This window comes from Eschrichtius robustus, chromosome 1, assembly GCF_028021215.1.
Source record: "Eschrichtius robustus isolate mEscRob2 chromosome 1, mEscRob2.pri, whole genome shotgun sequence".
Classification (NCBI taxonomy): domain Eukaryota; kingdom Metazoa; phylum Chordata; class Mammalia; order Artiodactyla; family Eschrichtiidae; genus Eschrichtius; species Eschrichtius robustus.
The window spans coordinates 190135910-190163296 of record NC_090824.1 but is presented as its reverse complement, the minus strand read 5'-3'; the positions used below and the strand labels follow the sequence as shown (position 1 = coordinate 190163296).

General features: G+C 36.0%; 1 protein-coding gene across 1 annotated transcript in view; it reads right to left on the bottom strand.

Moving 5' to 3' along the window:
• The window catches only part of GPR158 (G protein-coupled receptor 158), a 318887-nt gene that overhangs the window by 131713 nt on the left and 159787 nt on the right, over positions 1–27387 (bottom strand). The window contains exon 4 of the mRNA XM_068538769.1: positions 13753–13976. Coding sequence (XP_068394870.1) covers positions 13753–13976 — 224 coding nt within the window. The remainder of the gene's footprint in view (positions 1–13752; positions 13977–27387) is intronic.

Genomic DNA, 27387 nt, shown 5'->3' with positions numbered 1-27387 from the left:
ATGTCTACTTCATCAGAATCACCATTTCTCTAGTCTCAGATACAATTAAGATCTGTCCAAAGTCAATATCTCCACCTGTACTCAGGATCCTCTTCCCTTCTGTTCTCATGGGACCCCGTTCCACGTTTCTCTGTATTTTCAAACTGCTCTTCTCTCATTTCTCTAGTGGTTTATAAATATGTTCCCATCTTCTGAGATAAAACTCCCTCAATCCTGAGTCTCCTCTTTGGCCGTTTAGTCTTAGCATCTTTCTACTTACCTTAGAGCCAAGCTTCTTGAAATAATGCTGTATATTTATATTCTCTACTTTTCTATGTCCAATCCATCTCTGAGGCCACTATAATCTGACTTCTCAGAAACTGCCCAGGTAAAAGTTTTCAGTAACTTCATAATCATCAAATCCACAGAGTTATTTTCACCTGGAATTTACTGCAAATGCTGTTAGAGAAGGACCTAATAATGTATTTTTCTATATGACTGGACAATTATTCTTATACTATTAAATGCAATCTCAATCAAAATCCCAACAGGCTTTTGCAATGAGTTTGACAAGCTTTCCCTAAATGTTAAACATGGAAGAGTAGAGACTAAAAATATCCAAAAGATGTTAAAGATTAAGACAACCAGCTACCAAACAATTAAGTCCCAGTAAAACCACCATAATTAAAACAGCATGACATGGGTACAGCAATAAACTATTTTAGGCTTCATTTTCTTCGTGGCTCTGTATTATCCGCTACTGTTAACAACTCCCTCTCTTTTGAGTCCCTCTCTCTTCGTTCCTATAAAATTTCCCTACTGGAGTTGGCTCATACCTCTTACTCCTCTGTCCCCTTTCCTCCTTCCTTTTCTTCTATCTATTCCAAAGATACTGGTTCAAATGTCTTCTTTTCTTACTGTAAACACTCCCCTGGGAAAGCTCAGAATTTGTCATGGTTTTAACTATCACTGTCTAGCCAACACTATTTCTCTGCTCCCTTCCCAAGTAGGATTGTTTCAAGTTTTAGATAACCATGCTTTCTCTACTTCCTCAATCATTACAGAAAAGTACACTGCTAAGGTTGCCAATGACCTCTGTGTTGCCAAATTCGTTGCATACTTTTTCCACTCATATTATTCTATCACTCTGTAGTTTTCCCCACAGTTGATCACTCTCTCCTTCTTTTAAATCCTGTCCTCTGGGAATTCCCTGGCGGTCCAGTGGTTAGGACGCCATGCTTCCACTGCAGGGGGCACAGGTTTGATCCCTGGTCAGTCAGGGAACTAAGATACTGCATGCTGTGCAGCGCAGCTGAAAAAAAAAACCATACTGTCCTCTTTTGGATTCTGTAATATGACTCCGATCTGGCGTCCCTCTAATCTCTTTGGCCACTCCTCAATTATTCAAAAAGAGTTCCTGTGTTTTACTTTTTCTTCAAAATGTTGAAGAGTTCAGTCCTGAGCATTCTCTTCTTTTTCTTCTTTGTACATTTCCTAAGTGGGTAATCTCATTGCCACAGCTTTAGATTCCTATGTCTCCCAGCTTATAACTCCTAAACTCTAGCTTAAACTCCTGCACTCAGCTTCCAACTCATATATCTAACTGTCCACCTGACATCTCCACTTTGACTTCTCACAGGTGGCTTAACCATCAGGGTTGCCAGAAAAATAACGCATATAAACAAAAAAGGATGTTTTAGTATTAGTATGCAATATTTGTCATAGACATATACTAAAACATTATTCATGGTTGATCTAAAATTCAAATTTAATTGGGCATCATGTTTTTATGTGCTAACTTGGCAACAATAGCTGAACTTATGTCCAAAATGGAACTCTTGATTTTTCCTTCCCTTACCCTTCAAACCACTCTCTTTCCAGTGTTTCACTTTTTTTTTTTTTTCTTTTTAAATTTTTTTGGCCACGCAGCACGGCATGCGTGATCTTAGTGCCCCATCCAGGGATCGAACCTGCTCCCCCTGCGGTGGACGCTCATAGTCTTAACCGCTGGACCGCCAGGGAAGTCTCCACATTTTCTTAATTTAAGTAGATAGCACCACTTTTTAAAAAAAAATTTATTTTATTTATTTAATTATTTTTGGCTGCGTTGGGTCTTCATTGCTGCGCGCGAGCTTTCTCTGGTTGCGGTGAGCGGGGGCTACTCTTCATAGTGGTGCGCGGGCTTCTCATTGCAGTGGCTTCTCTTGTTGCTGGACACGGGCTCTAGGCATGCGGGCTCAGTAGCTGTGGCTCACAGGCTCTAGAGAGCAGGCTCAGTAGTTGTGGCTCATGGGTTAGTTGCTTCGTGGCATGTGGGATCTTCCTGGACCAGGGCTCGAACCCGTGTCCCCTGCATTGGGAGGCAGATTCTTAACCACTGCGCCACCAGAGAAGTTCTATAGCACCACTCTTTACCCAGTTCCTCAAGCTATAAACCTGAAGGGATCAAATTTGATTTTTGTTTTTTCTTCACCTCTCACATCAAGTTCGTCAGTAGGTCCCGTCAATTCTATCTCCAAATGTATCTCAAATTAGGCACTCGTCTCCATCCCAGGGCCACTGCTGTCTCTTACCTAGACTAATTCAATAGGCCTCTTATCATTGCCCCCACTTTTACATCGCCCCTTACTAATCTATTCTCTGCAGAGCAGCTAGAGAAATTAGTTTAATACCTAAATGAGAGCATTTATCCCTCTGCTTCAAATCCTTCAGTGGCTTCTGACTACGCTTCAAATAAAATAACACTTCACTCTGGCCTATAGAACTCTGAATGCCTGGCACCTGACTCTCTCTGAGCTCATCTCTCTCCACTCTGCTATGATTCGCTAGCCATGCTGGCCTCCTTCACTTCCTAGAACACTCCAAGCTTCTTCACACATTGGTACCTTAAAGATGTGGTTTTTCTCTTCCTGTCCCTGTTCTCTGCCTCCTGGTTATCCTTGAGACCTCAGATTAAATGACACTGACTCTGGGAAGTCCTCCTAAACATACAGTCTCCCCAACCCCATTATCCTCCCTCATTTTACTCTGTTACTTTCCTTCATAGCACTTACCAGCACTTATTAATTTATTTACTCACTTATCTTTGCCCCACAAGATTTTGAACTCCAATCATAGGATCACAGACCATCCTGTTTTGTTCACTATCCAAAAACAATGCCTGGGAACTTAGTGCACCCTCAAAAAACACTGAATAAATGAGTGAGTGACTTCCAAGTTTGCTTCTATGGTGCCAGATCCATAAGTCTAACATCCTTTGCCAGCTCAACAATTTATCTCAAGTGCCTACAGGATAAAGTCCACAATGCTTCGTCAGGCTTTTCAGGATTCAGATTGAAATATTTCAACTTTCCTGAATGTATCCTGGGCTCTGTAATGTCTTTGCATACATGTTTGTCTCTCTGCCTAGCCTGTCCCTCTTACCTCCTAACCGTCTGACCAGTGAAATGTACTTTTCAAGATTCTTCCCATGTGTCCCATCTTCTAGGAAGTCTTCTCACACCACCCTCAACCACTCTTCTTTTATGCTGTCATATTCTGTACATACCCCTATTAATGGCTAACATTTACTGAGCATTTTCCACAGGTCATTAGCTGTAATAAGTTTATAAGCATTCCACATACTTTAATCTTTACCATAACCCTATGAGATTTAGTATTACGAGACTTATTATTAGATTTATTATTATTGTCCCCGTATTACAGAAAAGGAGACTGAGACAAAGAGAGGCTGGTAACTTAACCTAAGGTTGAGGAGCTCCTTTGTGTGAGGCCAGGAGAGGCACCTACATAAAGGGACTCTGGAGCCTATGATCTTAATGACTATTCCCTACTGCCCTGCCAAGCACTCAACAAACTGTAGTACTTGTTTTCATATACCTTATATTTCCTTATATTCATTTCCCCATTAGATTGTGAGCCTCTCATGGGCAAGCCAGTATCAAAATCATCTTTTAAAATCTAGCTAAATGTTCATGGAATAGTTACTAAAGGCCTTAGTTTATAATTGTGCAAAGTACTTTGCCTACATGATATTTGAATGGGCTTTAAAAATGAAGATCTAAGGAATTTAGAAAAGACAGATTGGTCTCTCAGAATATTTTTCAACTGGCAAGCAATTCAGTATACTAGTACATTAATTTTTAAAGTTATTTTTAGCATACTTTATATGTAACTGGCTTTACCACTCAAATAAGCATAAGTAAATGTAAGTGCCTCAAAAGAAGAATGGAGCTTTGGTAATCATTAAGCATTTTATGTCTCTTAAGGCATACACAAATATGTTATATTCACTCTAGCTGTTCTTCGTAACTCATAATTAGTACCGTTGCCACCGGATGGAGTAGGAAGTTATTTAAATGATATTTCTTAAGGAGCACAGAAAGAAAGAAATCTCTTCAGCTAAACTATTTTTCTTCCCATATGTACCCCAACCACCACCCTGACATTCATATACATTCATACACACACACACATATACACACATACCCCTAAACCATTACATATGAGTTGCTCCTTAGGTTAAAGCATTAAAGGATGCCATTACAGTGCAAAACTGGGGACTTCCCTGGTGGTTCAGTGGTTAAGAATCCACCTTCCAATGCAGGGGAGACGGGTCCGATCCCTGGTCGGGGAACTAAGATCCCACATGCCGAGGGGCAACTAAGCCCGCGCACCGCAACTACTGAGCCTGTGGGCTCTGGAGCCCGCACGCCACACTACAGAGAAGCCCATGCACCACAATGAAGAGCCCACACAGCCAAAAAAAGAAAGAAGTGTCCTGTGAGTCAACTTAAAAAAAAAATTGCAAAACAGTGTAGTAACACAAATGAGCAGAGACAAGGAACATATAAATCCATTTAAATGGTACCACGCAAGAACTTAATTTATCCAGTTAACTAGTAGGCACCTAGCAAGAATGATGCATTGGACATGTAAAGTTTTGATAAGGCATAAGGGTATGAGGAAAAATGAAGAATGCATGCAGGCCTAGAACTTGGATTACTACATTGGGGCCAGAGTTGGTGAGGTCTACTTATTAAAATTTAAGAAAAAATTGCACTGTAAACATATGACAAGACAGTATAGCACAGTAGTTAAGAGCAAAAATGAGTTATAAAGTCAAACAGACCTGAACTGGTAATCCTAGATTCCCTAAGTAACAATGAATGGGTTTCTTAAATTCTCTATGCTTTTGTTTATTCAAATATAAAATGAGGATAATACCAACTTACATGGTGGCCATAAGAATTCTACTCCAAAGTCACAGCCTATCATTTTATATATTTCCCTCTGATCACAGCACTTGCTAGCCACCTGATACATTCTTCTTTATTTTTCTTTTATTGTCTATGACTACCAGCCCCACACTGGAATATCAACTCCTTAAGAGCACAGATGTTACTTGTCCTGTTCATCACTGCATTCCCAGTATGGGTAATAGTTCCAAGCACTCAATAGATGTTCAGCAGATGGATGGTGAATGGAAAGAAGGAATGGAGGGAGGCAGGCAGAAAGGGATGGAATGAGAAGAAAAGGAGAGAGGGAAAGATGAAAAATGGAGAGTACTAAAATAAAACTTCAAAAAACGGTGGAACTGTGCTGATGAACTAAGTAACTATATTAAAACATTTTCTCCCATCATTTAGTATTCTACACGATCACTTTTATGGCCCCATATTTAAATGCATGGATGACCTAACCCAATTTTGAACACTTAATTGTTCCCAGTTTGTTTGTACTATAAATAGCACTATGATGCAGATACATACCCCTGTGACTATATTTGTAAGTCCTTGTGCACCTATATGATTTCTTTAGTACGGATTTCTAGGATTGAGACGATTGTGCATTTTTATGTTTATTACACATAATCCCAAACCTCATCCAAAAGTTTCTACTAATTTACACAACCATCAGCAATGTATGGGAACACCTAGTTCCTAACATCTTCACCAACACAGAGAATTATTATTGTTATAAAAGTACATGTCATTGTTTTCATTTGCATTTTGTTATTACTCATGGATATAGAGAATATATATTTTATGATGTTGTTGTTTTACAGACTGCTGATGGATATTCTTTGCCTATTTTTCTATTGGATATTTTTCTATTTCATATTGATTCCTAAGAGGATTTTGTCTGTTTTTAGAGTAAGAATGTTAATCCTTCACTATCATATCATACCAAAACACTTTTCTCCAATTTGCTTTTTAATTTTGTTTTAATTGTTTAAATGCTAGACTTAGTCCTAAAGCTCACCCTTTACAATTCGAAAGCCTAGTGACCAGAAAAAGTAGACATTCCTTACTGCTAATAAAAGTAGCTTTAAGGAAAGGTAACCTACAAACGAGTTAAATAATTTCCACAGTAACAGGAGGAAGAAAAGATTTGAAACTCTAAACTTGAGCTGGGAGACTAAGCTCTACTCAGAGCTCATAAAATATTTTCGTGTTAACAAAATACATTGGGGGATACAAGTTGTGTGCTGGAATAAAGGCCATAATTTTTTAAGATCAAATTTCTTAGGGCACTTGTATTAATATACACCACACATATTTCTCAGAGGAAAAGTAAAAATGAATAAGAGTTTTTAAAAGCATTACATTCTATTTGAAATACACTTGCCTTTAAATATTTAGGGAAAAGCACCTGTCAAAATACATTTCAGACTGTGTCAAGTTCAAACTACTTGAGAACTGGCTAGTAAATTATGGAATGGGATAACTCCTAGTAAATACATTATATCGTGAATAGATAGAGCAGTTCATCATCTGTAGAAACCCTGAATTTTGATATAATTCTTTAAGAAGTGGGTCATCCCTAGACAAAACGGTTTTATGGCCGTGCTTACCACAAAGGCCCTCCAACATCCTATATTGGTAGTTTTTATTCCTTCACTTGTCCCCTGAGCCTGAAATCCTAGTCAAGGAGTGACAAACATGTGGTACATATGTCCTTAGTTTCCCTGATAATACCTACGGCTGCTAAGTTAGCCAATAAAACAATCATTTTTCAGAATAAATCCATTTGCTGCATCGGAACCCTTTTTAACACAGTGCTCCAATAAACTGATGGGAGGTGGCAATCGTGTTTTAGCTCAAGTCCCACTCATCATTAGAACGATGACTAATCTTACTTAAACAGTATCTGTATTTTAAATAGGAAGGCTTTAAAGCCTGGAAATCTTTCAAGACTAAAATGTGTGAAGCCCTAACACTTTGGGCACAGTGGCATTAATGTTTGGAATAGAGATGCTTAGCGTATGCTTCCTTGATCACAAGCTGCCCTGCGCCTAATTGTAATGTTGCGGCTGGGCCTTTTCAGGCTTCTTATGTCCTAAAGAAGATCATTTGAACGTTAATTCAGAAAGCATGATTATACTTCTCTAACTTTCAAGCCTAGCACTTCAAGTTTCTTCATATATATGTTTAAATATATTTCATGGAAAGAAAAAATTATGCAAATAATATCAGGCATCATGTTACAAAATCAACCATTTCATTACAAATGATGTAACTTTTTACTTAATTCTTCTTACCCCCCCATAAGAACAAAAGTGTAGAATTAAAAGTTGTGATACTTTCCCCTTTGGTAACTCTTGGAATGGTCCAGAAATCCTTTCAATGAATGAGTCCTTCCATACACATAAGACATAAAAAAATTTATCTCACATTAGCTAGTATGATAAGGTTCCTATTTGTAGATTCAGTCCCCCCAAACTGCTTACTACATGAATCAGGCTTGATTTTAGAGTACATACACTATTGCTGTTGTTGTTTTCCAAATTCTTGAATGCCTCCATTTTTACATAAGATAAAAGCCATTTAGAGAGACTAAGTGACTTGTTGATTAGGTATATAACTATGCAACCTTAGGGTCACATAACTAGAATATGAAATCACTAGGATTTGCCTCAAGCTTTTTGACCCCAAACCTTTGCAAAAACGGAGGTAAAATGTAAGGAACAATTGTACAGAGATTAAAAACAGTTGGATTTTAGAATATCACGAAGGTAGGGTACAGCAGCTTAGACAGCGCTAAAAACTGGAAGAGTAAAATAGAAGACAAACTTAAATAGCTTCTCAAAACATAGAGGAAACACTTAAAATACAATACAGTGAGAACATTTTAAAAAAGAAAGTCTGGAGACCCAACCTATACTTAACAGGAAGTCCTAAAAGAGAAGCCTAGAAAAACTAGAGCAGAAGAGATAACATAAGAACTAACACACAAGAGACTTCCCAGTATCAGAAGAAAGCTCAGTCTGACATTTGAGAGTATGGATCATATTTTTTGCAAACGCAATGAAGAAGAACCATATTATGATGGTAAAAGTAAAGAAAGAAGTCAATAAGCATTCAGATGGGAGATTTTGTTCCATAAGAGACAAAAAGTGGGCAATCCTGGAAATTGTCCAAAATGTTCAATTCTAAAAGATAAATGAAGCAGCAATAATAGAGCTTTAAAAAAAAAAGACAGTAACCCCCGAGTGCTCCCCCTAGCCAAGGGGCTGTCCTGTAAAAGCCACAGTCGGTGGGTGGGAGTTCAGATGTAACACAGGTACAAAACTACCCTTTTCCAAACAAACTATTTGAAGATATAGATATCTAATAATGATAAAAGATTAGTCAAAAGTCGGAACTCAAAGGCAAAAAACCACATTTGGAAAGGTCTTATGATGAGCAACTAAACCAAATAAACATCTAGGATGAAGACTAAATGATAAATTTAAATGTAGTGAGAGCCAAAATATATTAAAGAACTGCTTTTCCTTTGAAACTAATGATGGCTCTTACTGAAAACTGATGCAAATTAACCATAGATTAAATTTTAATAAAATGGGAAGGGGGAAATGAGGAAAAATAAAAGTACCAAATTTCTCATTCATATTCAATAAAGGGGAGTGAAAATATTATTGTTGTGATATTGTGTGATATTTTATTAGTTCAGTAGAGTTAAAATATCTGGTTAAGAGTCAAGATCAACATTGTAGCCCTTAGGAAAACGGAAATTGAGGGAAATACTGTCTACCATAAACTGACAGAAATATATAACATCATCTTATGTTTAGTGTAGTAGTTAGCCAGTATTAGAACAAGGTTTAAGAAAAAAATTTGTAAACCACTATGGAACTTCCATATACCCCTATAGCTAGCTTCACTGAAGGTACTAGCTCTTGGTTTCTAACCATCCTACTCCTTTTCATGTATTATGCTGCACCTCCCTCCCATAAATAGAAAAACACATCCTAAAATTCATGAAAATTCCATGAATCTTAAGGGACCCAAAACGACCTTGAAAAGAAGAATAAATTTAGAGGCCTCACATTTCTTAATTTCAAAACTTACTACAAAGCTACAGTAATCAAAACAGTGTGATCCTGACATAAAGGCACAGACCAAATGGAACAGCATAGAGAGCCCAGAAATAAACCCACACGTGTGTGGTCAAATGATCTTTGATAAGAGTGCCAAGACCACACAATGGGGAAAAGATATTCTCTTCAACAAATAGTGCTGAGAAAACTAGGCATCCAAATGCAAAAGAATGAAGTTGGGCCCTTAACTTACAACATATACAAAAATTAACTAAAAATGGATTGAAGTCCGATATAAGGCCTAAAGCTATTAAACTCCTAGGGAAAAAAACACAGCAGGAAAGCTTCATGACATTGGCTTTGGCAATGATTTCTCAGATATGACACCAAAAGCACAGGCAACCAAAGAAAACGTAGGTAAATTGGACTTTATCAAAATTAAAAACTTCTGGGCATCAAAGGACACTATCAAGAGAATGAAAAGACAACCCATAGGATGGGAGAAAATATTTGCAAATCATCTATGTGATAAGTGTAATATTCAGAATACATAAAGAACTCCTACAACTCAGCAATGAACAACCAATTCAAAAGTAAACAAAAGACTTGAATAGACATTTCTGCAAAGAAGATATACCAATAAGCACATGAAAAGATGCTCAACTGCCACTAATATCTAGGAAAATGCAAATCAAAACCACAATGAGAATTCACTTTAGATTCATTAGGATGGCTATTATAAAACAAAAACAAAAACAGAAAATAACAAGTGTTAGTGAGGATTTGAAGGAAGTGGAACCCTCATGAATTGTTGGTGAAAATATCAAATGGTCTGGCCTCTGTGGAAAACAGTTGGGTAGTTCCTCAAAAAGTTAAACACAGAATGACTGTGTGATTCAACAATTCTACTCCTAGGTTATATACAAATAACTGAAATCGGGGACTCAACCAAATACTTGTACACCAATGTTCACAATAGCATTATTTACAATAACCAAAAGGTAGAAACAACTCTTTCAACAGATAAACAGATAAATGAAATGTGGTAAATACACACAATGGAATATTATTCATCAATTAAAAGAAATGAAGTTCTGATACATGCTAAAACATAGGTAAACCTTTAAAACATTATGCTAGGTGAAATAAGCCAAAAACAAAAGGACAAATAGTGTATAATTCCACTTATATGAGGTACTCTGAAAAGACAAATTTATAGAGGCAGAAAGTAGAATAAAGGTTACCAGGGGTTAGGGGACTAGGGAGTTGTTTAATGGTTACAGAGTTTGGTTTGGGATGATGCAAAAGTTCTGGAAATGAATAGTGGTGATGGTTGCACGGTGATGTGAATGTACTTAATGCCACTTAACTGTACACTTAAAGATGGTAGAAAATGGTAAATTTTATGTTATGTATATTTTACCACAATAAAAAAGTAATATATCTCCCTTTTTTTTCACCAAAATAAGCATTAAAACATCATAATTAGCTTAGTAGAATTTCAGCCACACTCTACATTAAAACATCTAATTTTCCAAACCAAAAATGAGCAGTTATAAAATCACTTGTCAATTAATTTCTAATTTAAAAAAAGAACTATTACAGGCCTGGAAGGGAAAATACAAACTGCAGTATGTTCATTTTAAAAAATGACTATCACTATTTTTTCCAAACCACTAAGCTCAAAGAAAACATGCTAAAATTTACTAAGAATAAATCAAGCAAAAGATTATTTTCAGAAGTGGAATAAGCTGCTGTTCCTTCCAGTGTACCTTCTTTTCTTTCAAATTTTCACTTGAAAATAAATTGTACTAACACTTCACATTATTAAGCTGTAAGAAACTATGCTCTCTCTTCAGAATAGCTAATAGAAAAAGATGTGACTTGTCATAATATTTGGTAAAAAAAATAAAAATAGAAATAAGTTCCAAATATTTAATATTCAGAATCTTTAAAATACTGTTGTAAAAACTGCTGTTGCTTTAGAAGAACTTACTGGGTTTAAAATCACTCACAGTTTATTGACAGATTTAATCTTTAACCCAGGGCCCAAAGACAAATGTATATAGCTATTTCCCTAAATGTTTGTGCAGAGTAAAATTTAATTTACTCTTTGTGGCACTGTATCACCAGCCTCACTCCAAAATATAGCAGAATCTAGTTTGTGTTGTTTAAAATGATAAAATGTTAAACTAACCTTCAACCAATGATTGTTGGTACCTACCAACTGCAGAGTTGGTATTTTAGGCGTGAGCAAACCTCATTTAACTTAAAATACTCATAATTAGACTAAATTATCTGGTTCCAGAGTCTGCACACTTGTCCACAATGTTACACTACTTCTATACTGCAACTAAGGTTTTTTTCTCTTTTGTCAGAATAGATGTACATTGACAGATTATGTGGATTTTGTTCTTTTAATTATCAGTGGGTAAAGAATGTAATGGGAAACGCATAAGGAAAACATCAATTTTGCTCCAAGAGGGGTCATCAGTTTTTTGCTTAATCCAAAGAAATGTTGCAAAGACATGTGAAAACTTTAAAAAGCAAAGCCAAAGTCTACATGCCCTAAATATGCAATCTCTATTCTGGAAATGGCTTATCGCTTTTACAATTAATCCATTGCTTTTGGTAATTGAAATCGGAAGAGAAAATTTCACCAAATGTTTCCTTTCCTCACTGTATGAGATCTATGTTCACTGACTTTTTAAACTTCTTTCCTGAAAATATCTCCCCCATATGTCACATTCTGTGAAAACCAACTGATTCTTCAACAGGTGACCATCTTAAAACTAGATAATGTCTAATTTATGTATTCCAACTAGTTTGTATCTATAGAAATTTCACCAAATGACATGTAAAGATATCTATTCTCATGATAGCCCTGTAAAGCAGCATTTCATATGAAGGTGCAGGGAAATTCAAAAGGTTAATAACTTTGGAAATGTTAAGTAACATTACCATAGATTAAGACATTGGTCTAGCAAGCACTATCTCAGTTTTTTAATATCCAGTGTAATATTCTACCATCATATATCACTAACTCAATTCAGCACGACAATCGTTAATGATTAAAATCAATTAAAATTCATAAAGAATTTTGTGATATCCACTGTGTAAATGAATTACATTATATAGAGATACTTCAGAGCAGTTTATTAAATAGACCTTTCAATTCTACCTGCTCTGCCAGTGATAGGCTTTTTAACAAGCAATTAATTTTATCTAGGTAACAGTGGTTAGATATTTCCCAATTCCACTTGCCTGCTACTTTATTATATATACAATCTAATATATAATACATATTTTGTTGCAAAAGAATGACAAGTATTGGTTAAGGGAAGAGCAATTTGCCTGTTTGCACTTTCTTGCTGATATAAAGTTTGATTCTAATTTGTTGTATGCTTCTGTTAATGAAACTATTTAAAATAACTAGTAAAGTCTATAACATTAACATAATGGATACATTCTCCTAGAATCTCAAAAGAGGTGTTTTTTTTTAATGTTTATTTGAGGCTTTGTAACACATGCCATTCACAGAGAGTTGTTTTCTTTTTTTAATTTCTAATGGGAACACTTTATACTTTCAATGAGTTCTGTAATCTAAACCAATCTCTACAACTTTGCTAACATGAAGAGGTCATATAAATTCAGAAAAGGTGGAAACTTTTTGTTTTTCTTTTCAATGGCACAAATATGTTTCTGAAAGCAACAGAACCACAAATTCTGACACAACACTGGCTGCATACAATTAATTGGGTGACCAACTGAAGACAGCTCCCCAGAAAGCTTTGCCCTGAACATTTTGGCATTTCGTCCACCCCCAACTCAGAAGCATACAAATGCTTATACTACTCTCTGATTCCTCAGAACAGAACCAAAGGACAGCCTCTCTCAAAAGCCATATAAGCTCTGTGCAGGATCACATTCTGGGATACTAATGCAAGACAATATGTATGGTCATGAATAAATTCATTCTTCTAAGTATAATGTGCTCAGAAACAGTTGAGTCCATTTATCCTCTTCAAATATGGCTAAGAGAAATAAAAATGAAATACAATAAATATCGCAAAGCTTTCTACATAGGAAAAAATTAACAATATATTGGGAACTGGCAAAATAAGTTCTTCTAGAGGCTGAAGAGATGATGTAAAAGAATCCTTTAAGGCAATGAGGTACTTGAGCTTCAGGGTAAACAGGGAGAAACATTCTGTAGAAGAAAACGTTATAATAAAGCTTTACATTTTCAATTCCTATTTCTCCTGGGAAGCTGAAGAATATAGCTTTCACACTCTAGTCCAATCATATTATAGAAAGACATCTGCTTAAGAGAGAAGCCACTGGGATTTGGAACAATTCTACTTGCTTAAGAAAAGAAGAGGTCAGTTCATAATAAAAAGAAAGGTACCTTTCATAATAAAAAGAAAGGTAACCAGGGTACCTGGGTTTACCTTTGCTTTGCGAAAGCGGTAGACCACCAGCATGCTCACGAAGTCGAGCAGCATACACAGGGCTTGGAAGGAGATGATAGCAAGTCGCAAATACTTATCCTCCTGGACAAAGCAGGGGCTGTCATCAGCACAGTAGGGGCAGCCCTCCCTGCAGGGTAGGCAGACATGGGCTTCTTCTGACACATCCTTTGCACTTCCTGCAAAATGGTGATCCGGACCCCTTCCTGAAATTTCCAAATAAAACCAGTGTCATTGCACCTCTGAGGTAGGTGAGACTGAGTACAGAGTCAAAACACATCCTCACGTCTTCATTCCTTTTCCCTCTTATTAAAGACCTTTCATCAATCTTCTTGCTAGAGGAGAGAGTTACTTTGTCTTTAGACTCAAACAAAGTTCTTTTTATCCTTTTGATTAGAAAAAAAAAACTGTCATTCAGACTAATTCAGGAAAATTAGCAAAAATGGAACTAAAACTCCTCAGAGGCAACGAACAGTTTTCTAAGTCTTTTATTTCACTATCTACCTCTCACCAATGGAAACTCCCTATAGCACAAATAATATTCCATAAATATTTGTTAAGGAATTAACAGAAGGAAGGATAAGAAAGTTGTGTCATTCTTGTACCAAGTAAATATACACAACACTTTGGGAGCTTCTTGATCTAGATGGCACAGAACCCAAAATAAGACTCTGATTGCTCCTTAATCCAGCAGGGATCTCGTCTACCAAGTTCATTAGGTCTAAATTGGATAACATGGTACTTAATCGACAGTTGTTCAGTGTGCAATTGCCTGATGAGGATGCATCATTTGCCCAGAGTACAATCCATACTTACAGGCTCTCATGTAATTTCCCACTCTGCACACCCACAGGACATTTCCACACTATTAACTAACTGCTGCTATTGATCTCCCTTTAACTTTAGATTCTTCTGTCTCAGTTATCAAACTTAACTTAGCTCTGAAGCCCAAGAGGTAAGAATTCTCTTTAAATGTTGAGTTGAGTTTAGCACTGATAAATATCTAATTAATAATACATACTTAAAAAAAAAAAACCCAAACCTATTTCTAACCTTGACCTCAACATGAAAGACATTAGTAAATATATACCCAGTTTAGTATATAACACAACCATACAGCTCAGTGTATAACACAACTTTGACTGAGGAATTTGGGAAAGGAGTTATTCTGGTTAACACCATTTTAATAACACAAAGTTCAACAGAAAATCTTTATTACTTTCATCTCCTGTTGAAGGTTCACAGTCTTTCTAAGATGTATTTTTGTCTTCATTCCTTCCTTAATACAATAGCAAACATAATTGATTATTTCTTTGTTGATTCAGGATACACTGCTGTTTAAGGGTCTTCATTCTGTTACACACTGAAAAGCATATGAATTTCAGTGTCCAGCAGATATGGTTCCCATCCCTAGACAGCTCTGAGACATTAGGCAACTCACCCTACCACTTCGGGTCTTAGTTTATTTATATATGAAATATGAATTGCTGTGGGGATTAAATGACATAATGTATGTAAATCACAGTGCCTTGCTTTCTCTTCCCCAAACATGGAGACACAAAGAGGAATTAGGAATCCACTGGTGTCTTAAAGAAAGGCACTACTGTTCAAAAACAAGGAAGTGACAAGAAACAGCTGAGATATGAAGGGAGTCAGTGGGAATGATAAGCTCCATTGCAGACAAGTTAAATTTGACATCCAACTCATTCTCCAGGAGAAATATACAATAAGAAATGAGAAATAATACAAGAATGGAGTGTGGGAGAAGAATCAGTGTCAGTGAAAGAACTTACAGAGAACTCTGGGAGTAGATAAGGTATTGATCAGGAACTGCAAAGAGGAAGAAGTTAAATAGGTAGAAGTTTTCACAATGTCATAGAAGAAAACTGGAATTTACTGGAACATGCTGGAATGTGATCAGAGAGGATGCCTGAGGAAAGACTATGAGGTTTAATGATTATTTCATCCTTCATTGACCTTTAAGACAGTAGTTTCTGCAGAGTGGTAGAGATTGAAATCAGGTTGTCAGGGCTTAAGGAATAAATATGTAATAAAATAGAATACTGTTTCAGTAAATGTTCCATTGAATAAAAAAGGCAAGAAAAGTTCATGGTTAATAGGTATAATAATAATGGGGTCAAAAAAAAGGATTTTGGTTTTGTGTTTTGTTTTCTTCCATTACAGGTGAGATCTGAACATAGCTATAGTCAGCAAAAGGAGGCACTGGAAATTAAAGAAAGATTGAGAAGACTGGTAAAGACTTGAGAAGTTAGGATTGGAGGTAATCAAGAGCATAGTTGGGGAAATTAACTCTAATAATTGATGTCACTTCTTTTAACACTAGAAAGTAGAGGTATATTAAAGATATTTTAAGTATTTTTTATAGAGAGGAGGAATCAATTCCAAATCATTTTGATGTACTGAAGAAAGAAAATGTGGAAGCTAATCTTGTAAAGTCTTATACTTCTTAACAGCTCAGGTAAGAATATGTGTGGAGGTGGCCAGTTTTGAGTATGAAGACATGAAAGATTAAGGCGGCAGTTAAACACAAGATGACCAGTTGGATCACTTGGCAGAAAATGAACCCAGTCTGGATAAGATGGTATGATTTACTGGGAGATCTAGTCAAGAGAGTTTTTTTATTTTCTACAATTTTCAGTAGCATAGAAACGAATGGGGAGGATAAAGCAGTCGAGGGGAGAAAATAAAAAGGACTGTGACAATGGCATTGCTGGGGAGGAGGAAACCCAATACAAGGCTGTGAAACAGAGCTGCTGCCTTTACTCCCTCGGGGTAGCCGGTGCTCAGTCTTCCAGCGGCCTCCTGCGTATGAGTCAATCTAAGGGATTAAACAGGAAAACATTTCCCCATCATCAACCTTACTCATTGGTCAAGGGTGGCCACCAGAGTCATTAATTTCCACACATTTCTGGGTTATGCACTCATGAGTCCAGAGCAGGTTCCTGCACCCTAAAAAATTACTTCAGTGGTGCCCACAGCAGAACAGAAAGTCAGAAGTATGGTCTGAGGTGCCAGTCTGAGGCAAAGAGTAGTACAAATGTACTTATGCAAAGCTGTTCAAAGCTTTCAGAAAATAGTCATGGCAATGGCTAGAGTAAGAGGTAGGGCCAAGCGGCATGTGAAAGGATGAAAAACAGGTATGTAATACAGATACAAACTTGAGGAATAGTAGGCACACAAGTCAAAATCTATGAAGTATGAAAACCTAGGTTACTAAGAAAACAATGAATTAATAAACTCTTGAGTAAAAACTGGAGAGTCGTATAAGTGAAGCCAGAAAGAGTCACTGTACTGAGAAAGATTAAGAAAATTGTCAAGGATTCAGATGGTCTGATGAGGCTGACAAAAATGTCAAGGGCTCCAAGAACAGATGTGGGAGACAGAGGTCAGGATTTCCCCTTTGGGTCAAGATGGAAGAATGGGGATTGAATTTACTTTTTCATCAGAAATGATGAAAAAATGGGCAAAATATTTTAAAAGTAATGGTTTTACAGACACTGGACATTTGTAACAAAGGACGGTGATTCCTAACAAGTGCAAACACTCTTCAAATAAACCAACTACCATAAACAGAACGACAACAAAAGTTAAGGCAGTAAAGAAAAAGTATGTATAGAAAATCTTTGTTTTATGAAATAGTCCTTCTGAACCCAACAGGTAGCTAAAATCTGAGGTACATCAAGAGTCTGTGATGCAGGGCACACGGGCACACACACACACACACACACACACACACACACAAAAGATGGCTTCTAAGTGCCAAAGTCATATAGAATACAATTTGAATGGTGTCCCCTAGATTTGAAGAACGTGCTGACCATAAGCTGGACTTAGAGAGGTCAGCAAGCCTAGGACTAGTAGATCTCACAGACAACTCTTAATTACGTTGTTAAACACTTTCCTACATGTTTACAAAGCAAATTACTTTGCAGAAGTAGTTTATTCTTGCCTGTGGTCCTTTTCTTTCCTTTACAATACGATGTCTCAATCCGTTTCTTAAAGACAGTAGAGAATGCAATGAATTACTCCCAGTTTAAACTATCACACTTAAAGAGTAGAACCCGGGGAATTCCCTGGTGGTCCAGTGGTTAGGACTCTGCGTTTCCACTGCAGGGGGCACAGGTTCCACCCCTGTACAAGGAACTAAGATCCCGCATGCCATATGGCGCAGCCAAAATAAAAAATAAAAAATAAATTAAATTATATAAAAAAAAAATAACGAGTAGAACTCTCTCCAGATCCCTATTATACAGATTGTAACCAAATCACAGTATGGCGAGATGCTCTAATAAACTAGGTTGATCAAACTATCCAAATAGGAGGCTCAATGAGCTTTAAGTCATCACCAAAGGAAAAACCTTAAATTCATGTTAGGAAAAAACAAAAGGCAAAACAGTTTCTCGTCTCAGACTTTGCCAAATTCAACAACTGATATTTTTAGAGTATTGTCAAAGACCCATAGGCATTCTGCAACACTCTAAACATTTGGGTTTAGTTATTTGTTTCCTTTTCATAAGACATATCCAAGGATTAAAAAAAAAGAGAAAAAGAAAAAAGTTTCTCCTGCAATTAAAAATGGAGTACATTCTCTGTGAAATTTATTTTGTGTATATTAAATGTATATAATTAAATTCAATATATATTTTTTTTTAATTAGTCTCTCTTTTCTTTCCTTCTTTCTTTTACTAGAAAATCTTATTCCTAAATCAGACTTATATACCATTTCTGCATATGAGAGGAAGATATATATTTCTTATTTCTTTCACTAACCCAATTTCGTTGCACATCTATCTTTTTCCTAATTATGTCCCCCCTACATTGGCATATTTTCTTGCGCATAAACCAGGGTTCTTTCATAGTGATCACAATATCCCCCAATTCTGATTTACTGGAGGGACTGTTACTTGTTTAGATTCAACCTGTTGAAGCAGAGAATGGGAGGTGGAATTCAGGAACACAAGAATCTCAGTCTGTTGAAGAGCTCATCCCTGTTGTCCAAATGCAGCTACCCTGCCCCATTATTCTCTTCACCATTATTCTCTATCACCTCGAGCTCCACACCAACACACAGAACTTTTCACGCCCGATCCACTCTGTCTCTGTTCACTTCCCTTCGTGCTGCTCCAAGCCGTTATGACTATCTTTAATTGCCTGTGTCCCTCTGCTGTGCTTACTGCTAGAGTTCCACACATCCATATGCTAAACCCAAATAAACTGTGAACTCTCTAAAATAAGACTATGGTTTTATATTTTTATTTCCCAACCTAGATTAAAATTGCAAAAGACCCAACATATACTGGGTTATAAAATACGATCATGAGTACAGGACATACCACAGAGAAGCCCATTATCTTCCTCAGGTAGGACTGAAATAATAGCTAACGGGTATTATGTCTACTGAAATAGTAATAGCTAGACTCAGGGTGGTAAATTGACATAATTCCAAACAATTCTATATTTCCTGATACAGGTAATACTAAGTTATGCTGGTTAAATGAGTGTTTCAATATTCATGGATAAAAAGCAATTTGTTAGAAGATAAATTATGATAACACCTTATTCTTTGTGCTCAAAATAATCACAAGATCAACTCACAAATGTCAAACAGTGAAGTGCTGCCATGAGAAACTTCCTCTTTAATAACTGCCTTCACTTTATTTGATTATGAAAAATCATGAAATTCTATAAGGTACACAAAGTGTTAAAATGGAGAGAAAGCAAAGCTGAAAGTCAGAGACTTGATTTCTAAAGCTCAAAAACGCTAAAATTAAGGACAGAGCTTTTTACATTTAACTGTTTCCTGTAGGACACAAAGCATGATTAAATAATCTTCTGGTTCCAAAAATATTTTATTAATTTATGCTGAAGTTCTCTACCTAGAACAAGAGAATACATGCAGTCAGTAGAAATCACACTACTACTAGATGATAATAATAATGGGCTTTTTGTTAATCTACTGAATGGCACTTTAAGTTTATGATGGTTTAAAATTTTAAGTTCCTAGAGAACAGGACTGTGATTTCTATACCTCTTTATATACTCAGCACTGAACACAGTAATTTATACATACTGGATAGTCAGGAAATAATTGATAATGATAAAAGTGATCTCTCAAAAGAATAAATTAATTGACCTGTAATACGAATGTATAGTTGAAAATAACATTCAACTCAAATCTTTGTGTTCTCAAACCAGTTATGCATAAAAATTATATTTTTCAAGATGCTAGACATAAACTAGAAAGATACATCAAGAATATAAGCTATTACTTAATATTACTGTTTAGAAATCATCTTGGATGATGATTTGATTCTGAGCAACTTGAAACATCCTCCATGCACAGAATCCCAATCTGCTTTGCTAAAGCTTAAAAACAAAGATGATACTTGGAACTTTCAGATGAAACAAATACTTCCTGAAGACAAATGGCAAATATGAAGAGCTATTAACTTTGGCAACAGGAGGTTTTCAGTTCATTATATGGGTGATCAAATATGCTGCCTTGAGCAAAACTATAGAGGGCATAGGGAGAAGGTTACAGTAGCGCCACAGGAGCACTGGTGAATCTAAAACATTCACCTGTAAATAGGAGCCCATCAAGATAAATTGTGACAATTCGTAAACAGTATGTTAACCTATTTGCTTAATTTTTTTACATTGACATCAGAAAAACATATAACCTCTGGACATTTATACCAAGTTTTAGAAAGATTATATATATATAGACTTTTGTATAAAAACTATAAACTTAAAGAATAAAATGATCAATAGATTTTCAAATGCCTTTTAAATTCTACTTTTCTATACATTCCAAAGTTTCTTTAATGTGTATGTAATATTTTTATAATAAAAACATAAATATTTAAAACCAGGACCCTCTAGATAGCAATGAGCAACAAAGTAAATTTTTGCTCCAAGTCCCAAAGGCCTAATTAACCCACCAATGCTACAATTACTGAAAACTTTTAGACCTCTGAAACTGTGAAACTTCTATTTTTGTAGCTTTTAATTTGATATAATTTGAAATGCACAGAATAGCTGCAAGAAATCCGTACAAATGGATTTAAAAGATGTGGCATATATGCACAGTGGAATATTATTCAGCCACAAGAAAATAGGATATCCTGCCATTTGTTTCAACATGGATGGACCTTGAGTACATTATGCTAAGCAAGATAAGTCAGATAGAGAAAGGCAAGTACTATATGATATCACTAATATAGAATCATATGTGGAATCTAAAAAAGTCAAACCTGTAAAACACAGAGAGTAAAATGGTAGTTACCAGCTATAGGAGGTGGCGGGTTAAAATTGATGGTGTTTAAAACTACAAACTTGTAAGGAGTAGTAAATAAGCCATAGAAATCTGATGCACAGTACAATGAATACAGACAATAATATTGTACTATAATGATGTAATGTGATAAATATTGCTTCAATGGCAGTCATGTTACAATATATAAATGTATCAAAGTAACACACTGTACACCTTAAATTTACAAAATGTAACTAATTTATCAAATATAAAAAAGAAATCCTATATATTCCTTACTCTGATTCACTATTTACATTCTACAGCATTTACTTTATCATTCATATGTTCTCAATATAAAACAGATGTTTAAAAATGTATATGTATACTATTTTTTTCTGAATCATTTGAGATATTGTATCTCTCTACCTATAAACACTTCAGCTTGTATGTCCTGAGAAAAGAGCATCCTCATACAAATCCACATTACAACGATCAAAGTTGGGAACCTTAATATTGATGAATTTTTTTTTATGAATAGTCCATATTAAAATTTCATCAATTCTCAGAGTAATGTCCTTTGTAGCTATTATCTATCCAGGATGAAATCCAGGATCATGCATTACATTTAGGTGCCACATCTCTAGTCTCTGATCTGAAACACGATTAAACAAAAAAGTATTTTTCCTAGTCTCCCAAAACACTTTTCTGATCAGTTTGCAAATTTTGCTGAGTTTTATAAGGTTTTTGTTTTACAAATTATGATCAGCATATTTTTAAGAATGTACCATACAGCAAACATACAGCTGTTGAAAAATAATGTATATTAAATGCATATAATAAATACTAAATTGTATATCTGTATGTTACTGTTGGCTACATTTTTTGCATGAAATAATAAAGTGCAATACTTTACATCATTAAATCAGGAAATAAAGATTATTTCTTAGTGAGTCCTTCATTTTTATGCTGTTCTTTTAAATTGTGTACTGCTTATGATATTCTAGTAAGATTAGGGTAGTTAACACTATTAACAATGCCTTTCTAAATATTTCACCCCATTTGGGGATTTTTAAAAATCTTCTGTTGAAATAAATTAGACAATGCAAAATAACCAAAAAAAAATGAGGAGATACAGTTTTAAATAATGTGCTTAGACATCCTATCACTTTATGAAATCTGAATTTCAGTTAACAGTGCTATCATTCCCATAGACAATGGACTTGAGGACATGGGGAGGGGAAAGGATAAGCTGGGACAAAGTGAGAGAGTGGCATGGACATATATACACTACCAAATATAAAATAGATAGCTAGTTGGAAGCAGCTGCATCGCACGGGGAGATCAGCTCGGTGCTTTGTGACCACTTAGAGGGGTGGGATAGGGAGGGTGGGAGGGAGGTGCAAGAGGGAGGGGATATGGGGATATATGTATACGTATAGCTGATTCACTTTGTTATAAAGCAGAAACTAACACACCATGGTAAAGCAATTATACTCCAATAAAGATGTTAAAAAAAAAAAAATAGTGCTGTCATTCCTACCTAGCCATACCTGTTTCCACAAAAAAGTTCAGCAAAGAATCAACTGTATTACTCATTAATTAAAAGTTGTCCTTACACATAATATTAAGTAGAAATACCTTAAACCTTTTCCTTTAACAAGGTAATACCATCCTTTTCCTTTGAAGGGAATTGCAAAGGGAATTAGAAGGTAACATTAGAAAACTTATGTGGCAAAATTCTATTTGAATGCCGGCTGCCAAAAAAAAAACAAAACATTACATTGTGTATACATTGAGAAATTTCATTTGTCATAAAAATCCAAGTGGTAATTTCAGTCACTGCTGATGAAACACTAAAACTTTTCAGAAGTTTTCTTAAAATACTAGTTTTTAAAATTTTTTCTGAAGATTCAACAAATGAACAAATTAAAGGGGAACTTTTCTCCTGCTCCTCCTCTATTTTTTTTTTATTAAAAAAAGCATACATCTTTCTTAATCTCTCAGATTGATATCCCCCTGGAAATAAATTATAGAAGTGTCAAACTGGTACATCAAAATGTATTTACCTTTTTTACAACTTGTGCACATATTTCAAAATGTACCCCAGAAAGTTTTCTTCCTATATTTTATGGAAGAAAAACACTGAGTTTCTGATTTAGAAAAGAATGAGGAATGAGTTTGAGGGGGGGAGGGTGGATTGAAGCAGAAGTTATATATTTCAGGTCTTCATAGTATAAACATTATGTAGAAATATCACTATTGTATTAAGGGTTTTGCTGATTAAGACACCTAAGTGCCAGAAGTATAAACTTGTGTTTTCACAATAGCAAAAACACAACATTTGGACATTTGAGTATCTGGATAGAAACCATACCTACCCTTGAAAGCCTGTTAAACCTTAAAGCTCTTACATTTGACCTAATTTACTAATATTGGACAGTGAGTTGTATTTTACTCAAGATTGCCCTCATTTGTTGTTTGCGGGTATTGCAATATGTTCTGGGAAGATAACGGGTCTGTCCTAGAAGCTTAGAAACCTCGCTTTTTTACTCATTTCTTTTTCTCCAGTTCTAAACAATGTCTGGCACAGAAGCAGTGCCCAGTAATATTTTTGACAGATGGATTTTCAGACACATAAACCAATCAACAAACCAGTTGATCAGAGAGGTCCCTTCTTGGAGGTGTTGTGGCCCTCAGTGCTAGGAACTGGTTCAGGCCGAAGAAGCTTAGAGCTTGGACCTTTGCAAGACCAGACCCATGTGTTTATACGTCACAGACCCCTCTTCTTTCCATTCAACAGGCATGAGAGAAAAAGATGAGTCACAGACAATGAACATAACTCAGCTGGAAGTAACAAAGAATCAAGTCAGACATAATGCTCATCTGAAATCATTGTTAGGGTAAACATCATCTTCTTTTCCATACACATATCTGATTTTTCGTTAGAACTGGAGGGAACGTATTCATCAATCAATGTTTGGAGTTAAAATGCTGCAATGAGCTAACCATGGGAAGATATATTTGTTCATTATTTCATCTGTTTAAGATGATGAAGTAATCTGCCTCCAGTCTCCAGCTTGATAAAATCACATCCAAAAATTAAGTGGAAATAGGTACATGCACATGAGTAGCTCCAACACACTCAGGAGATTTCTGTGCATATTTGGTTCAGTATGTATAATATTCATGAGGAGAGAACAGTTAGCAAACTGTGGTTATGCTTATACTGTTTTCCAAAAAGACTGCTACTGTTAGGACATGAATATATATTTGCATATCCTAAAATCAGGATTAGCTAATATACTTTCATGCACTTATATCATGAATGGCTAGACGTAACAATAAGCTCAAAATGAAGCCCAGTGCAAAAAATTTTTAATTTATATTTCCTCACTATGAATATAGTCAATCTTTCCCTGTATTTCTATATGCTTACATATACATCTTATATTCACTTTTCTATTGTCTTCTAGATTTTTACTTCTTATAAGTGACTGTAGTAGTATTTTTCTTTGGACAAAAATACCACCTTAGACAGATCTTGGAACAATTCTGATTTGAATTATAAAATTATTAAACATGAATGGATTTTTTTTTTTTTTGCCTATGGACTATTTATTCAATCCCCACAACACCCAGTGCATAAGTACTATAAATAAAAAGACTAAATTCTCCATATTCGCTTTAATATAATAATCACTATAATTTGGGGGATATCATGTTATCTCAATTACTCCTCCTAACTACCAAGGGCATAGATTTCACTCTTCCTGATGTATGAATAAGGGGAGAGTCTCAGAATATATGAGAAACTTCCCAAGTCTCCTGTGAGTAAGTGGAGATAAGACTCAAATCTGTCTGTCTGACTCAAAGGCCATCCTCATACAAAGAGCCTGCTAGATTATAAATTGTCTAAGTCAGCAATCAATTGCAATTATGAACAGTTTCCTCTAGAAAAAACATATGGCCTACTGTGAACACTGGAATGAATGCTGAGTGGGAACCAAACATACTGAGTGTACTGGTTTTCTATTACAAATTACCACAAATTTGGTATCTTAAAACAACACAAATCTATACTGCTTCTTACATGAAATATAATACACAGTTGACCCTTGAACAACACAGGTTTGAACTGTGCAGGTTCACTTACACATGGATTTTTCTCACTGCATATGTACTACAGTACTACATGATCCATGGTCGGCTGAATCCATGTATGTGGAACCACAGATAAGGAAGGCAGACTATAAAGTTATACACAGATTTTCAACTTCACAGGGGCCAGTGCCCCTAACCCTTTGTGGTTCAAGAGTCAACCACAGTTATATTCATTCTGATATTTCTATAGCTCAGAAGTCTGATATGGGTCTCACTGGGCTATCACCAAGGTGTGAGCAGGGCTGCATTTTCTTCTGGAGAGTCCAAGAGAGACGCTACTTCCTCGCCTTTTCCAGCTTCTTGAGGTCACCTCCATTCCTTGGCTTGTGGACCCTTTCCTCCATCTTCAAAGACAGCGATGTAGCATTTCTCAAGCGTCCCTCCTTGTGTCCTTACATCTGTCTCTGACTACTGCTGGGAATGGTTCTCTGCTTTTCAGGACTCATGTGATTAGGCTGGACCCACGTGGAGAATCCAGGATAATCTCCCCATCTCAATGTCTGTAATTTAATCACATCTGAGAAGTCCCTTTTTGCCATGTGAAGTACCCTTTTCACAGGCTGTGAAAACTGGAACATGCACATCTTTTGGGGTTTAGGGGGCACTATTCCGCTTACTACAATGAGCTAATGTATGAATGATTGACAGTCCAATTCCCCTGCCAGAGGTTTTTTAATACTTGGGGGAAGCTGATTGTTAACACAAGTGAATCTCTAATTAGCAGTCTAATAATGTAAACAAATAAAAAGAATGAAATACCTAAGGGAAGATCTAACAAAGTAAAATTTCAGCTGGTAGGGGAGAAGGAAGACTTTGAGAGGACTGAGTATTATATCTCATAGCAGGGCCCATTTTAAGGATAAAGCTGAAAAACTCTGGGACTTGAAAATGTGTTCCTCAGCTGGGAAGTGGAGCAAGTACTAGACGGAAGGGATGAAAATGGGCAGAATATCTGAGGAAAGGGGTAAGCAGCATAAACACAAGCTTTCCAATAGTTATCATAAAAGTAACAATATTTTTGAGCATTTAATACGTGCCAACTACTATGATTAGAACTTTATATTCATTACATCATTGAATCCTTATTTATTCTATAAAGCAGATGGTATTATCCCAATTTTATATATGGCATAAATGAAGTTTAGGTTAGTTAAATAATTTAGCACAGTGCAAGTAAGTAATAGAGCCAGGATTCAAACCTCAATTAGACTTATTCCAAAGACTATGCTCTTAATTATTATATTAAACTATGGTAGAAATTCAGCTCTGAGATCGGCAACCAGGGAAATCCAACATGGTATGGAGTGTTCCAATAATTGAAAAGAACTAGCTAAAGACAAACAAGGTAAATGAGATAGTCAATAGTCCAAGAAGATTGGCGGCACTGGGAACTCTTCCACTGGCAAATGACCCTATTTTCCACTGGCAAATAACCGTATCTGCCAGACATTTAGTGCCTGGACTCCAATCCCTATAAACAGGACTAATGAAAGAAGATGTAAAAACTGAAAATTAGGCAAATGACAGACAAAAGTATAGGCCCAGGCAGTTAGATGGAGAATTTTGCTACTACAACTGGAGTAAAGTGATTAGAACTAGGTCACAAGGCTTAAGTAAGACCAAGAGCAAAAGTAATGATGTTGATTATGAGAATATGATGTTGAAGCTCTTTTAATCCATTCCAAGTTTGGGATTAGACTAGAGACTGATATTGGACTTAGTGTGCAAAAAGCCAAATATCTCCAGCTCTCCAGTCATGAAACAGAAGAGGGATGGGGAGTGTGAGACCCAAGTGCAACACAAAGATGTACATCCCAGAGACAGGTTAGCCTTGCTGAGCAGTTTGCTTGGAGCTCAGCATCCCTATACTGTACCTGCTTTCAAACAGTTTTCCATTTCTTTCTTCTGAGACTACACATTTTTTAAAGCTCTGCTTTTGGGGGGCCATTTTTTCCCCACCATCGACAGAGTTAGCAAAGCAGGGATTGTCGCTTTTAGATGTGGGTCATTTGTTAGATGGGTTTATCTGGAAATGCACGTGAGCTGAAGTCGATCCAAAAGGCAAGAGAGGTAAGACTGAGAGGCTGGTAATGTGTCCCATGAAAGAGAAAGGAGATTGTACTGAAGACAGAGTTCATACTGTGACAGATGGATTTGAGGAAGATGAGCTTGTCATAAGC